Below are 15,328 nucleotides of genomic sequence, written 5' to 3'. Positions count from 1 at the left end.
TTGGCAGGGGCGTGGGGGCTCGAGGGCCTCACTGAACAGCTTGTGGGATCCTATTTCCCTCATCAGGGATGGAACCTGCATCCTCAGCAGTGAAAGTGTGGAGTCCTAAGCACCCGGACTGGCAGGGAATTCAGGGAATTCCCTCTCCTTTTCTTATAAAGACACCAGTCATGCTGGAGTTAAGATCCACCTTAGGCCAGCATGACTTCATCTTAACTAATGACATCTGCTGAGACCTTGTTTCCAAATAAGGTCACATTCTGCGATTCCAGGTGAACCTGAACCTTCGGGATACACTATTCAACCCAGTACATCAAGTTTCATATCAAGCCCTCTCTGGGCGTCATTTCCCTCCCACCTCACCAGGTTGAGCCAGTTAGTATCCAGTTAGGACGGAGAGCGCTCTGAGGGCAGACCTCCGTGGGGACAGGCACAGTCGGTGCCTCAAAGAGCTCATGGTTTGGTCAGCCTTTAGGTACCACTCCAGACACACATGTTAATGGAGTCCTCATTGTTTAACTATGCAAGCCTCCATAGTGGAGCTCAACTCTGATTCAGGCAGGCATGTGGGGGAGTTTCACAGAGGCCCAGACCCTCCTGACTGCCATGCCCCTTCCTTTTCTTCCCTTAGGAGCAGAATCAGGTTTGTTTCTCGCTGTGTGGTGTGCTTACTGCTTTGCACCCCTGGACAGGGCAGGGCAGCAGCAGGCCCTCCATCAGCATTGTCAAATCAATGATGAATCAAATGCGATTGTACGTGTCCAGCAGAGAGGAGCCATTCAGTACTTATAAGCTGGAACCATCGTAGTTCTTACACAGCCTAGTGAGGAAGGCACTCCATGTGTCCTGGGATCCCCAATTCCAAGGAACACTTGAGCTGGAAATCACTGAGTGTGGGGCTTAAGGAGACGGGAATACGGGCCAGCTCCAACGCCTCACCGCTTCTGCGCTGTCACAGGCCTTTCTGGGTTTGGGTGACACTTCCCTCAATAGCATCTGCCGAGAAGTGTAGGTGAACAGATAAATGAGCACAGTCCATCGAAACCATGGGATATTATTCAACACTAAAAAGAAATGAGCTATTGGGATTTCCCTTGTGGCCCAATGGATAAGAATCTGCCTGCCAACGCAGGGAACATGGATTTGATCCCTGATCCAGGAAGATCGCACGTGCAGCAGAGCAACTCAGCCCAAGCTCCACAGCTACTCGGCCTGTGCTCTAGATCCCTTGAGCCGCAACTACTGAAGCCCATGAGCCTAGAGCTCAGCCACAGGGGAGTCCCCACCGTGAGACGCCTGTGCAACTAGAGAGGAGCCCCCGCTGTCTGTAACCAGAGAAAGCCCCGATGCTGCAATGCAGACCCAGTGCAGCCAAAACTAAACAAAGCAGTGTATACACATCAAAAAAAAATCTGAAAAAAAAAAAAGAACAAAATGAGCTATTAAGCTGTGAAAAGACGTGGAAGAAATTTAAAAGCATATTACTGAGTGAAAGAAGTCAATCTGAAAAGGCTACATACTGTATGATTCCCATGACATGACATTCTGGAAAAGGCAGAAGTTATGGAGACAATGAAAAGATCAAGAATTGCCAGGAGTTAGGGGGACCAGAAGAGGGAGGAATAGGCAGAGCACAGAGGATTTTTAGGGCAGGAAACTACTCTGTATGATACTGTAATGGTGGACGTCTGTCCAAACCCATACCAGGTAAACTGAGAGTGAACCCAAATGTAAAGTATGGGTGATATGATGAATCAGTGTAGGCTCATCAGTGGTAACAAAGGCACAGTCCTGCTGGGGATGTTGATGGTGGAGGCTATGCAAGCAGCGGGTATATGGGGAATGGCTTCCGCTCAGTTTTCCTGCGAACCTAAAACTGCTCTACAAATTAAAGTCTCTTATTTTTGAAATATGTGTATCTGACCTTCTCACTCCTGAAGACCCTCTCTCTGTCTCTGCCCGTGCTACCCCCTCTGTTGGGCAGCTTTCACTCCAGCTCTGGCTCTCTTTCATTATCCTCCCAAAATCCTTTCCGCAGAAAGCAGTCCTGTTCTCCTCCGTCAGTATCCTTCCAAGCATTCCTTGAAGGCATTTATCCCAGTGGATAATTAAAGAGCCATCAGTGTGAGTTTTTGGTCCACATCTCTCCTCCCACCAGGCCAGTGCCATCCACTAGAACTTTCTGTAAGGAGGAGAATGTTCCATACCTGTGCCGTCCAGAGGACACTTGAACTGTCACTTGTGCAACTGATAAACTAAATTCTTGATTGTAATTTTGTTGTTCAGTCGCTAAGTCACGTCCAACTCTTTGCCACCCCATGGACTGTAGCACGCCGGGCTTCCCTGTCCGTGGGATTCTCCAGGTAACAATACTGCAGTGGATTGCCATTTCCTTCTCCAGGGGATCTTCCTGGAGCAGGGATCGAACCCACATCTCCTGCATCGGGCAGGCAGATTCTTTACCACTGAGCCACCAGGAAAGCCCACAATTGTAATTTGTTTAAATGTAAATAGCCACCTGTGGCTCAAGGCCCCCTCGGGGACAGTGGGGCAAGACTGGAAGCCCTCTGAGGGCAGGGACAATGTCAGGGTATCACTGCTGAACACCCCTTCCTCCGGAACTGTGTCAGTGCTCGAAATACAAGTTGAATGATGAATAAGGCGAAGGAGTGAATGAAGGCGTCAACCACTGGCAGGGGCTCTGAATGATCCCAGTCCCTGGGTCCCTTGGGTGACTCGAACTACCTGCCACTGGCCCCGTAGAGCTGCCCACAGCCTCAGTTCCCCCCAAAGAAGATGACTGGTCTCCAACAATGTCACCAGGGGTATGTGAACCTCCCTCACCGCTGGGCTCCAGGAAGGCACATTGGGATGAAGGCAGTGACCTGAGGCTCTGAGCCTCTGCACTTGCCGAGACTCCCCTCCCCTTAGGACACCTGCTGGGGTGCAGTTCCCTCCTGGCAGAGGGTGCTTCTGAGAGGAGGGACGTTCTGGGCAGCGAGAGATGGTTTCGGTTTCTTAAGAAGGTGAAGCTCCGGTGTTCAGAGCGGCCTCACGGGGGAGCCAACCCCCTGGGAAAGCAGGGCGGAGACTCCGGGGTCAGAGAAGAGAAGCCCAAGGTCTGTACAAGAAGACAGCCGTGTGGGGGCTGAACCTTGCCTTGTCCGGCCTGTTGATCTCTCAGGCTTCCCAGATGTCAGGGTCAAGTTCCAGCGTCCTTACTCATAAGGTGGGTGACCTGGAGCCAGTGTACCTGGCCTCGCTGAGACTGTTTTCTAATCTGTAGAATGGGTATAGGAGGAAGGTGGGAGGCAATCAGCACCCTCCGGCTTAACCCGGATGATCAGCACAGCAGTGGGCCCTGGAGGGAAGGGGCAGCCCCTGCAGGGTCAAACGTGTGTCTCCTTTCAAAGGGGAAGACTGAGGGGGCACCTGCTCACAAGCACCCTTCCTGCTGTTACTGACATTCACATTTCTCAGATGGGCATGTAGACAGTAACACAATTCTCCAGGGCCACATAGAAAAGACACATGGCCCCAACCACCCTCCCATTCATCCACGGGCGTCTGGCCTCACTCGATCAGGGCCACTGCCGGAGACGTGCACACCCACACTCCACCTCCCCAGGTGACTCCTGGCCAGCTCACACACCCCTCCCACAAGAAGCCGTCTGAAGAAACCTCCTATTCAAGAGCCATGGCTACTCCCACCCCACCATCAACCAGGTTTATAGTCCTTTATTATTTATTTGTTGTTGGGAAAAGGCAAAATGATGACTGCTGCTTTTGTTACCTGTATTTTTTTTTTAGCTTTGATGAGCTTGGATATATGGACGTGATGAATGGCCCCCATCTTCCCTGACCGACCCTGTGGTCTTCATCACTCTCAACCTCTGCACTTTTTTCTTCTTATTGCCACTGGGCATGATACATTCTTATTTATTCTGTCTTCCCCAGTGAACAGGGCGCCTCATGAGGGTAGGAAACCCAGCTGGTTTCTTCTCCACTGCAGCCCATTCCGGTGCAGATAGTGCTTGGAAGGAGGAAGGAAGGGAGGAAGGAAGACAAGGAGGGAGGGAGGGGAAGAGAGGAATTTCCGGACTGACAGCTCCTCCAGGGCTGGGTCTGTGTCCAAGGCATCAGCATACAGTAGGCGCCCAACTCTTACCTGAGGAATGAATAAGCAGTCCAAGGTGGAAACTTAACTTGTAGCTCCGAGTCCAGGACTCACCACCACCCCAGAATTAGACCAGAACTAACTAGAACTGACCCGACCCGGCAGGGACTTCCCTTCTCAGCCCCTGCTTTCTGAGCCTCTGTCCTTGGCGCCCTGCTCTTCCTCTGGGCCAGGTGAAAGAGGCGGTCTGGGACGCCCTGAACAGGACCCCTTCCGGATGGCACGCTCTGCACCCACCTGCTGTTTCATGTGCTGACCCAGGAAAACCTGCCCGGCGAGCCCAGGACTGTGGGCTCCTGTTTGGTTTTGGAAGCCATCAAGAGGTCAATCAGTCCCCCTCCCAGCGCAAAGATAACCGCCTTGCACTCACATTTCTCCTCTTCCTCCAGACCTGGAGTTGACCACACCCCCTCAAGATGCTGGGCAAAAGGACATTCCTGAGGGTTTGCAGTTTCTCCCCAAGATGGGAGGAGTGGGTCATTCTGCCCCCAGGGGCCACAACTCCTAGTGGAGTGCTGGAGGGACCCCCAGGTTCACGGAGGGAGCCCCCCCCCCAAAGGCCACCTATCTGGACTGACTTGGGGGTCAATCTCCGGTCTCTCTGCCTCTCACTCCCTCTAGAGAGGGGGGGCATCCATCATAGGGGAACCTTACCCCTTTTCCTCCAAAGAGCCCCAGACTGACCTGAGGGACCAGGCAGACCCCGCCCCTCCAGGAGTGGGGAATCAGGAGCTGGGAGGCGGGCTGTGGCCCCCCCCCCACAGGGTCTTGGGAGAACTGGGGCAACCTGCACTTCCAATTGGGAACCCGCCAGTCCCAAGGACTGGATCCAGACCTTGGCCAAGTCCCCCCAGAGCCATCTCTGCCAGCCCCCACAGCCCCTCACCCACCGGTTGGGGCAGGTGCCCTGAAGACCCATAGGAAGAGCCCCTCCTCTGGGGGTCACTCCAGGTGAATGGGCAGGTGTTACTCTGGAGCTCAGCCTCAGAGCCCCTGGCCCGCTGCAGGTTCTGAAGTCTGACTTAGGAGGCCCCGCCCCCATTCCAAGAAGATAGAAAGTCACAAAGGCCCCCACCCAATCGCAGGAGGTAGGTATAAAGAACCCGAACTCCCTGGCTCAAAGAATCTCAATATCAGAACCAGTGAGAAATGGGGATACCAGGGCCAGGCCAGGCAATTTATCTCAAATAAACATGAGAGGCTAGAATTCTTAACTCCTCCTGCGTGACCCTCCAAGAACCCCCAGGGGCAAAGAGGTGTCTCAGAGAGGCCCCAACGCCCCACCCTTGTCCCCAACGCCCAGCAACAACCAAGCATGAGTGTGTTTAAGGTGTGCACTTTATTGAACTGGTCTCAAGTCAGTGTACAGGAGAGCCCTGGCTGCCTCCGCACCTCAACCCGCTCCCAGGGGGACCAAAAGCCTTCATACATCTCAAGTTGGGGGACAAAAAAAGGGGGCCACGATGGCTGACCATTCAAAATAAAACAAACAAAAAGAACAAGTATTAAGGCGAAGATTAAAAACAAAATTTTTTTTGGAGTACATAATTTACACAAAAGCGATGCTATTACCTCCCCTGTGTGGACTGGGTGAGGACTGGCCCCCTCTCCTTAGGGAGAAGTGGGGTGGCTTTTGGGAAGGCAAAGGACTTCCTGTAACAATGCATCTCACGATATTTGGAATGACTATTTAAAAAAAAAAAAAAAAGAAAAACAATGTACAATCAAAGTCCTCGGCCACATTGTAGAACTTTGGGGATGCTCGATCCAACCGACTGCTGTCACCTTCACCGTTCCAGTTTTTAAATCCTGAGTCAAGCGCCAAAAAAAAAAAGAAAAAAAAAATCAAAAAAGACAAAAAAAAAAAAACCAAATAAAGCCATGCCAATCTCATCTCGTTTTCTGCGCAAGTTAGGTTTTGTCAAGAGAAAGGGTGTGACGCAGCCAACAGTCCGCCTAGAAGCACTTGCGGTGGACGATGGAGGGGCCGGACTCATCGTACTCCTGCTTGCTGATCCACATCTGCTGGAAGGTGGACAGCGAGGCCAGGATGGAGCCGCCAATCCACACGGAGTACTTGCGCTCAGGGGGCGCGATGATCTGGGGAGAGAGAAAACGGCAGTGAGGGCCCTGGCATCATCTCCCCGTGCACGAGGAACCCCGGCAGGGCGGCTGCCTTGACAACCACCACGCCCATCTGCACCCCATCCAGTTCTGGCTGGGCGCTCACCTTGATCTTCATCGTGCTGGGTGCCAGGGCAGTGATCTCTTTCTGCATCCTGTCCGCGATGCCAGGGTACATGGTGGTCCCGCCAGACAGCACCGTGTTGGCGTAGAGGTCCTTGCGGATGTCGACATCACACTTCATGATGGAATTGAAGGTAGTTTCGTGAATGCCGCAGGATTCCATGCCTGGGGAAGACAGAGAAGGCAGACTTAGCCTCCAGTGTGGCCACAGGGTGACCTTTGTGTGGGGCGGGCAGGGCGGGCCTTCTCACTCACCCAGGAAGGAAGGCTGGAAGAGAGCCTCGGGGCAGCGGAACCGCTCATTGCCGATGGTGATGACCTGCCCGTCCGGCAGCTCGTAGCTCTTCTCCAGGGAGGAACTGGAGGCCGCAGTGGCCATCTCCTGCTCGAAGTCCAGGGCAACGTAGCACAGCTTCTCCTTGATGTCTCGGACGATCTCCCGCTCGGCCGTGGTGGTGAAGCTGTAGCCACGCTCCGTGAGGATCTTCATGAGGTAGTCCGTCAGGTCCCGGCCAGCCAGGTCCAGACGCAGGATGGCGTGGGGGAGGGCGTACCCCTCGTAGATGGGCACCGTGTGGGTGACCCCGTCACCGGAGTCCATCACGATGCCGGTGGTGCGGCCAGAGGCATACAGGGACAGCACAGCCTGGATGGCCACGTACATGGCGGGGGTGTTGAAGGTCTCGAACATGATCTGTAGGGAGAGACGGGCCACGTCATACTTGGGACGCCACAGCGGGCAGTCAGGCCAGACTGGGGACATGCAGAAGAGTGCAAGGAACACGGCTAAGTGTGCTGGGGATCCCAGGATGGGGATTCACTTCAGAACGTATTGTGCACCTACTGAATACACACTCCAAGGCCGCTTGGCAGCAGCCTCGGTTGGCTTTTGTCACACGAGCCAGGGTTAGTACCTACACCCACAGCATTTTATGCTTTCAACACCTAGTCAGAAAGGCAAACACCAGAAAAAGATCCCATCTGGGGAAAAGCAAATAGAACCTGCAGAGTTCCAAAGGAGACTCAGCTCAGAGAAGAAAGTCCTAGGAAAATGGCAGAAGAGAGAATAAGTGAGAAAAGGCGTGGCAAAGAAGGGCAAGAAAGGAGGGGCGCTGAGGTGAGGCCGGGCGGCCCACTGACCTGGGTCATCTTCTCACGGTTGGCCTTGGGGTTCAGGGGGGCCTCGGTCAGCAGCACGGGGTGCTCCTCGGGGGCCACACGCAGCTCGTTATAGAAGGTGTGGTGCCAGATCTTCTCCATGTCGTCCCAGTTGGTGACGATGCCATGCTCGATAGGGTACTTGAGGGTCAGGATGCCTCTCTTGCTCTGAGCCTCATCACCCACGTAGGAGTCCTTCTGGCCCATGCCCACCATCACGCCCTGCGGAGAGAGGAGCGAGGAGGTGCCTTCAGCTCCGACCAAATCTCACCGACACCCCCCCCCACTCAAAAAGGCCTCCCCCCACCCTCCTCCCTGCCAGCTCCTTAGAGCGCAGGACCGACCCACCAAGCCAGACCCCCAGGCTGGCGCCATACCTGGTGCCGGGGACGCCCCACGATGGAGGGGAAGACGGCCCGGGGAGCATCGTCGCCCGCGAAGCCGGCCTTGCACATGCCGGAGCCGTTGTCGACCACGAGCGCAGCAATATCATCATCCATGGTGAACTGCAGGGGACAACCGGGCGGTGAGCCGGAATGTGAGGTGGGTGTCGGGCGCGGCCGCCCCCGCCCTACCCACTTCCGGCGCAGCGCGCCTTCGAGCCGCTAGAGGGCGCCGGCGCGCGCGCGCCCAGATTAGGGACAAAGGAAGCCGGCCGGCCGCGTTATTACCATAAAAGGCAAACGCGGGTTGGAGGCGGCCCCCGCGGCGCGCGGCAGGAAGCCAGGCCTCCGCCCCCTCCCCACCGGGCGCCAGCCCCGCCCCGCCCCGCCAGCGCTAGCGCCACCCGGCCGGCGCGCGGCGGCGGCGGCCACGCCCGCCAGGCGGCCGGCAGCGCAGGGAGGAAGTGCGCGCAGGCGCTCTCGCGCCACGGCAGCCCCACCCCTTCCGGCCTGCTGCCCCGCCCTCGCTTCCCGAGCCTAGCGCGCACGCGCACGCGCAGAAGCGACCCCAGCCCCCACTCCGCCGGGCCGCGCCGCCGCGCCCACCCTCCCTTCCCCGCCGCCGCCCCGGGATCGCCCTGGAGGAGCAAAGCCGCCCGCTAGCGGACAGAGATCCAGGGCGTCCCCAGCCGCGATGGAGCGCACCCCGAGCGCAGCTCCGGCCCCGAGCGAGAGGAGCGCAGGAGCCCGCTCTCTGCAGCCCGGCGGTCGTCCACGGGGGTCGGGGGGCCCTCCTGCCCGGAGGAGGCGTCGGCCCCCCGGCGCAGCAGTGGCCCGACCGGCGCGGGGGGCCCCTTACCTGGTTGCGGTGTCGGCTGGCGGCGAAGGCGGAGCGGCGAAGGCGAGAGGCCTGAGCTGGCGGAGCGGACGCGGTCTCGGCGGTGGCTGCGCCTCGCGCCGCCGGGTTATATAGGGCGCCGCTGCGGCCGCTCGAGCCATAAAAGGCAACTTTCGAAACGGCGGGCGCTGATTGGCCCCGCGCCGCTCACTCACCGGCCTCGCCGCACAGTGCAGCATTTTTTTTTTTTTTTTTTACCCCCCTCTCCCCTCCTTTTGCAAAAAAAAAGAGAAAGAGATGGACTGGGAGAGAGCGAGAGCGAGATTGAGGAAGACGAGGGAGAGAGTTTTGGCGTTGGCCTCCCTGGGGTGCTGGGCGGCCCACGGGCAAGGGGTGCGAGCCCCGGGCAGCCGCCCCTCCGAGCAGTTGCCCCAGGTCCGGCCCCGTGCGGCCAGGCCCGCACCCAGCCTGCCTCTGTCGCTACGGGACCCCCGCCACCTCAGGCCCCTCCGGGTGTGGATGCCCCAGGGCAGCGAGCGCCCCGGTGGGCAAGGGTCAGCACGGATGCCAGGGTTCCTGGTCGCTGTGGGTGCATGCTTAGGGAACAGATGTGGGGGGAAGGGGTGGGCAGAGAGCCCCCCACCCTTTCCAACGTTAGCTCAACTGTCCAGAAAGCCTGGGTTACAGGAGGGCCTCTGACTGGGGGTGCCCTGCTTGCTAAGTGGGTGTTGTCAGTGTGCTAAGGGGGCCATTATTACTCAGACCTGGGGCTCAGAGCTGTGTTGACACCGGGGACTCAGGGGGCTTGTGGCCATTTAACAGGGACTTCAGGACCACGGTCCCCAGGGACAGGGCAGGCCTCCCCCCACCCCCAACCCACCCAGGGGCCAACGGCTGGCCGAGCCTCCCTTGCTGCAGGACTGGACAGAGGTGGGATCTGTAGAACGGAGGAACCGTTTCCATGGAGCTGGGCTGCCTCTGAGAACTGCCTGGTCACACCCAGCCAAGGCCAAGCCTGGGCCGTTAACCCGGGCAGCTGCCAAGCTCTACTGGGTGCAGGCAGGCCGGGCCATTCAGCGCAGCCCTGGGGCCCGGGCCCCACTGTCCATCGTCTGCCTGTCACGTGCAGCTGAATTGCCCTGGACCATCTGGAGGCCACCAAGCAGAGGGGAAGGACACTCAGCGTGCCAGCGAGGAGTGAGGGTGGGGGGCTGCGGTGACAGTCCCTGAAGACCAGCTGCCCTCAGCCGAGACCCAGCACACCTGCGCCTGCCCTGGGCCTCCCCCCAAACACTGGGCCAGACCTGGGTGCCGCACAGTGTTCTGGCTGCTTCCCTGATCTGAGCCATGCCAGATAGCAGGGAGAGCTTGCCCCCCTCCCCCCAGAGGGTGGGCAGCAGTGGTCAGTGTTTGGCAGAGAGACACCCAAGAGGCCGTGGAATCCCAGCACGGCACCCAGCCCAGCCTGGGGGAACACGCAGCTTCTCAGAGGTGGCCACACGCTGAATTCTCACACAGAGCCAAGGGTGGGCCGCGTGGGGACCCTGCCGGCCCCCAGGGGTCTGTCTGCAGGCACCCCAGGCCTGCCTAGGGCTTTGCTACACATAGTAGGTGCTCACTGAGTGTGTGTTGAAAACAGCGAAAGATTAGTCCATATATGGATGTGGAATCTGGCCAGGGAAGAGGCAGCTTGGTCCAGCCCACTGCAGGAGGCCGGTGGCAGGGCCTTTGAAGGTTGCCGAGGCCACAAACAGGTAGGAAGAGTGACCGGCTCTCAGCACGCAGCAGAGCCCTGAGGCTCAGAGCCGCAGGCTGGCATTCTCAGGGAACCACTCTCAACAGCTCCCCCAGCACCAGCCCGGGGCATGGGTGAATGTTTCCAATCCATCCACTCCCTGCCTCCCAGGGACCAGATTGCCCTGTCCCTGGCCTTGTGTCTCAGTCACGGGCATCTGGCCAGCCACCCTGGGTCCTGCCAGCTCTGTGATTCAGGAGCTGTGGTGGGGATGGGGTGGCGGGGGGGGGGGGGGGGGGGGCGGTGAGAAGCCTCTTTGCTGCCAGTTGATGAGGGCTGTTCACTGAGCCTGGTGGGGTGCCGGACAGACTGGAATCGGGGCCGTGGGGCAATACGTGAGAGACTTGGGTGGCCCCTGGCAGCTCTGTGGGCTGGAGATGGAGGCCGCTCCCTGGGATGCAGGGTCTGGGCCACCATTGCGCCTCTTCTCGAGCGAGGGGCCCCACCCACCCACCGCAGGCTGGAGGACTCCTGGCCGCCTCTGTCTGCAGCAGCCTGGTGGTCTCCTATGCATCCTTCAAGACCCATCCCAGAAGGCCCCTCCCTTGAAGGGAGTCCTTTGGGATCTGCAGCATACACCTCCCTCCCACCAAAGACCACTGCACAGGGCCGGCCTCGCTGACCAGAGGCGAGTCCTTCCAGGTCTCTGTCCGGCGTCCACCTCCTCCCACCGAACCACCCCCCCACCCCAGGGCTCTGGTCTCAGTGCATTAGTGACCCTGCTGGGTGTCCTCGGCCTTGAGAAAGGACCCTGGGAGGATGGAGGGTTGAAGGGGTGGCTGGGTCGCCAGCCTGGGGGGCGGGGAGGAGCTGAAGAGAGAAAGGCAGCAGGAGGGAAAGAGGAAGTGGAGCGGCCGGAGGAAGAGGGAGGAGGCCTGCAGGAGAGGAAGTGAGCAGGTTCTTCGCTCGCTCGCGGGAACTTTGCCCTTGCAGGGAGTTTTCCGAGCTGTCGCTGGGGCAGGCCGGCACCCAGCCCCCGGGGCCCTTAGGCGGCTCAGCCAATGGGGACGGCACTTGTGTTTCTGGTGCTATTTTTTTTTTTTCTTCTTTCCTTCTTGCGGTTCCCCTCCCTGAGAGGCCTCCAGGCCAGCGGACCTTTACAGCCCATACCAGAGGACCACTCCCCGCCTCCCCCCAGAGCCCGCCCCGACACTGCCGCCCTGCCCTAGGGGACCCCAGGCTCCATTTTTCAGAGGAAGAGATGGGGGAGGAGATCTCTCTCAGACTGTTGGCTCCAGGAGGGCAGTGACCCTGTGCACCATGGTTCCCCGCAAGGGGCAACTGGTGAACCAGGGGCGACATTCCGGCAAACACAGCCCTTGTTGCGGATGAGGCGACTGAGGCCCGGAGTCTGGAGTGAAGGGTTCTAGGTGTAGGGCCTGGAGGCTCCTCACTGCCCCTCCCTGGGTAAAAATGTCCCCAGGGATGGGGATCAAAGGCTGCTCCACAGTGTACATTCCTAGGTCCCAACCCCCTTCTCAGCGCTTATCTCCCAAGGCCTGGAGAAAGCAGCCGGAGCCCCTGGTCACGGGACAGTGGGTCCTGGCCCCCAGGCCTGCTCTTCCCCTGCCCCGTCCCCTTTTCCCGGGATGGTCTCGAGAGGCAATTCTGGACCTTGGATTTCTGAGGTCCTGGGAGGGACTGGGCTTGAGGTGCCTCTTGTCTCCTGCCCAGCTTTCCCCCTCTGCCTTCAGGGCCAGCTCTTGGGCTGCCTGCCCCCTCCAGGAAGCCTCCCGTGACTCCCTCCCTCCTCTGCCGTAAGAGCAGCAGCTCTCCTGCTCAAGAGAGGGGAAGCGACCCAGTCAGGATTCCCAGCCTCCTGGATCACACCACTCCTGAATCCCGCACACCAGCACCAACCAGCCAGGCGTGTTTCCAGGGAGGAACAGCCCAGATAACACCCCAAATAAAGCAGGTGTGATCCCTGAGGCAGGTCTCACAAGACAGCAGTGCTGGTGCCCCAGACGGAAGGAGAGAGGCAAGGCCCTATGAGGAGGTGCCCAGCCGGCCGAAGGGGAGCCTGGAGGCGGGAGGGCTGGGCCAGGCCCTGTGCTCTTGGGCCTCAGCCAGGCCTCGGTCCCCACCCTGGCCAGGCCTCTAGCCAGAGTCTCTCCCGGGGCCGGCACCGGGCGGCCTCCAGCGCCTCAGCCCGCCCTGGGCCTCCCCAACTCCCTGACGCTCATCTATTCAAGGGGGATCCCTGCCCCGGAGAAACCGGGAACTTCTGACCCTCCTCGGGAGTGTTTTAAAAAATCCTGCAAAACTACCCTTTCTCTTCCTGTCCCCCAGGGCACCCAGAGAAAAGCCTCCTCCTGGGAAGTTCCCAGCCTGGCTTACTTGGTTGAATTTTTTCAGAAACAGACATGAGGTTCCGTGGACTTCCCCCCTCTACACACACGCAGCTGAGCCCCTGCTGATCCCTCGGCCCTTCTGCTGGGAGGGCTAGTTGCTAGCGTCCTCCAGAAGAGAAGCAGTGACGCAGCGCTGAGACGGGGCGCCCCCGAGAGGGTCTAACGGCTGTCCCAGGCGGACCGGGGGGCATCCCGGTCTCAGGCGCCTGCCCCGGCGGGGGGCAGGGGGGTGTGTGTGTGGAAGCTTTTGAGGGCCTGGGTCCACGTCCACCCACCGGGAGTAGCTGGTGACCTGCCGCGGGTCACCCGAGTCAGTGCTCCGCGGCCAGGCGCCCCTGGTTCTCCAGCCAGCGGCCTGAGACACTGGGCGACCAGGTTGAACCAAGTGGGGTGGAGTCAGCAGCAACTTCAAGTTCAGGGCCAAGCGGGGTCCTTGGGCCTCAGGACCCAAAGTGTGGGCAGACTTGCCCAGGGGAACGGCGCAGACAGGAGGCCACGGGGGCCCCCTGCTCCTGGACACCCGGCCCTGGGCTGCGGAAAGAAACTGGGGGGCGGGGGGCTTCTGGACCCAGGGGACCAGGGACAGTCAGTGACATGACGTGGGGGCTCATGTCCCGGGCACCCAGCGACATGGTCAGCGTTGGGGGCTCAGCCCCTCCCTGGCTGGGTGGCCTGCTCTCCGCTGGGGCAGCGGAGGTAGGAGGGGATGCCCCCCCAGGCTGGAGGGGCCCGAGGAAGTGAAAGGGGAACGGGAAGGGGGACAGGAGCCGTTGGGAAAGTGCAGGCGGGCGGGGCGGGGGTGACTCACGAGCCACAGGCTCACCCACCTCAGGGTGCAGGCTGGCCCCGGCATCCACAGGGGGACAGGGCCGGTCGGCAGGGTCCCCAAGGGCCCGCGGCCAGCAGAGGAGAGCCCCACCTGGATGCACACAGAAAGCTCACCACACCCCTGCCGGCCAAACTGGAATCTCTCCATTTCTCAGAGGAACAAATTGAGGCCAGTGAGAGTGGGGAGTGCATCACTGGGAGGGCCTGGCACCCGGGACTCCGGGGCCCGTCTTGAAGGCGCCCCGTTCACCCGGGAGCCTCTGGACAGTTCTGTTCCCTGTGTTCCAGGCGGGCAAACCGAGGCCCAGGGTGACCAGTGGGCAGCACAGCTCACCGCTGAGGCGTGGGGCACCCTCCTCTGCTGGCATCGGCTCCTCCGGGCTTGGGGCCCATCCAGGTGGAAACCTGATCGGCTGGGCATCGCCACTGGGTAACCGGGCCCTCCTCAGCCAGAAATCTCAGCCGCCGGCTGGGCTGGTCAGGAACCCGAGCTTCCTGTGATACGAGGGGACCACCCCCTCCCTGGCCTGCACTGTCCACCGAGGGGGGACACGGTCAGTCCGGATCCGATGAGACCGATTCTGTGTGAGCCTGCAATGGGCCCGCATCTCAGACCTGGGTTTGATGGGCCAGGCGGGGAAGGGGCTTCCCCTGGCACAGCAGCCTCTGTTGGCCTCTGGGGCGGCAAGCAGGGCTCCCCCACCCGCCGACCCAGAGGCCCTGCTCCCTCCACATCCCAGGCCCCCAGGGAGTAATCTGGGCTGAGTCACCTGAGCTGTGGAGACCCATAGCACTGGGGGCACACAGGTGTGACCAGAACAGGTAGTGGCCAGGCCGGGAGGTCCGTCCAGACCCAGGTAGGACTCAGCAGTAACCCCTCTGTGCCCAGGGCCAGGAGGCTACGCGCCGTGCCCTCTTAGTCAAGCAGAGTGAAGGAGCCCCAGAGCAGGTGGGGTAGCCCAGGAAGGAGTGGGCATCTCCCCCCCCCCGCCCCCACTGTGAGGTCCCAAGAAGCAGACCATGTCTTTTGGAGACCCTGGTCTTTCCTCTTCTGATTCACTTTCAGGCGCTCTGTTGAGTAGGTCTCGGTTCTGTCACTCACCCCAGATGTCCTTGGAAAGGGACTCAGCATCTCTGAGCCCAGCAGGGTCAGCAAGACCCAGTGCGGACAGTGCCATCCGGGTGGGCTTTCTGGACCTTTCAGGGGCTTGTCACAGACAGTCTGGGAGCCAGCTGTCACCTGCCTACTTACCAAAGGGGAAACCAAGGCCCAGAGATGGGCAGAGGCTCACCCAGTGTCACACAGCGCTTGGTGCAAGCCGGAGGAGCCCAGGTCTGGAGGGCTGGGGCTTTGCATTCTATGTGCCTGCAGGATGGCAAGGAGGATGCTCAGCTTTCTGCTGGGAGAGCTGGGCTGGTCAGTCCAGGACAGGTGCAGGGCCCGGCACCCCTCGGCCAAGATGGCTTTGAACAGCCTGAGCAGGCCGACCTGCTGGGACAACCCTGGGCCACGCGGCGCAGGCCTCTTCGGGTGGATGTACCCAGCCCTGC

General features: G+C 59.9%; 1 protein-coding gene across 1 annotated transcript; it reads right to left on the bottom strand.

Annotated features, from left to right (window-relative positions):
- Positions 1–5,497: 5,497 nt before the first annotated feature.
- On the bottom strand, positions 5,498–8,963 carry ACTB (actin beta). Its single transcript, XM_043915368.1, has 6 exons — positions 8,825–8,963; positions 7,960–8,088; positions 7,565–7,804; positions 6,680–7,118; positions 6,408–6,589; positions 5,498–6,277 (listed from the first exon to the last, which is right to left on the bottom strand). Exons 2-6 carry the CDS (start codon positions 8,080–8,082, stop codon positions 6,134–6,136), a joined length of 1,128 nt encoding a protein of 375 aa, XP_043771303.1. The 5' UTR covers positions 8,083–8,088; positions 8,825–8,963; the 3' UTR covers positions 5,498–6,133.
- Between the last annotated feature and the right edge of the window lie 6,365 nt (positions 8,964–15,328).

The sequence above is a fragment of the Cervus elaphus genome, chromosome 10 (genome assembly GCF_910594005.1).
Source record: "Cervus elaphus chromosome 10, mCerEla1.1, whole genome shotgun sequence".
NCBI classification, from domain to species: Eukaryota; Metazoa; Chordata; class Mammalia; order Artiodactyla; family Cervidae; genus Cervus; species Cervus elaphus.
Note: the sequence above shows the minus strand (reverse complement) of the source record. Positions and strands in the feature narration are given on the sequence as shown.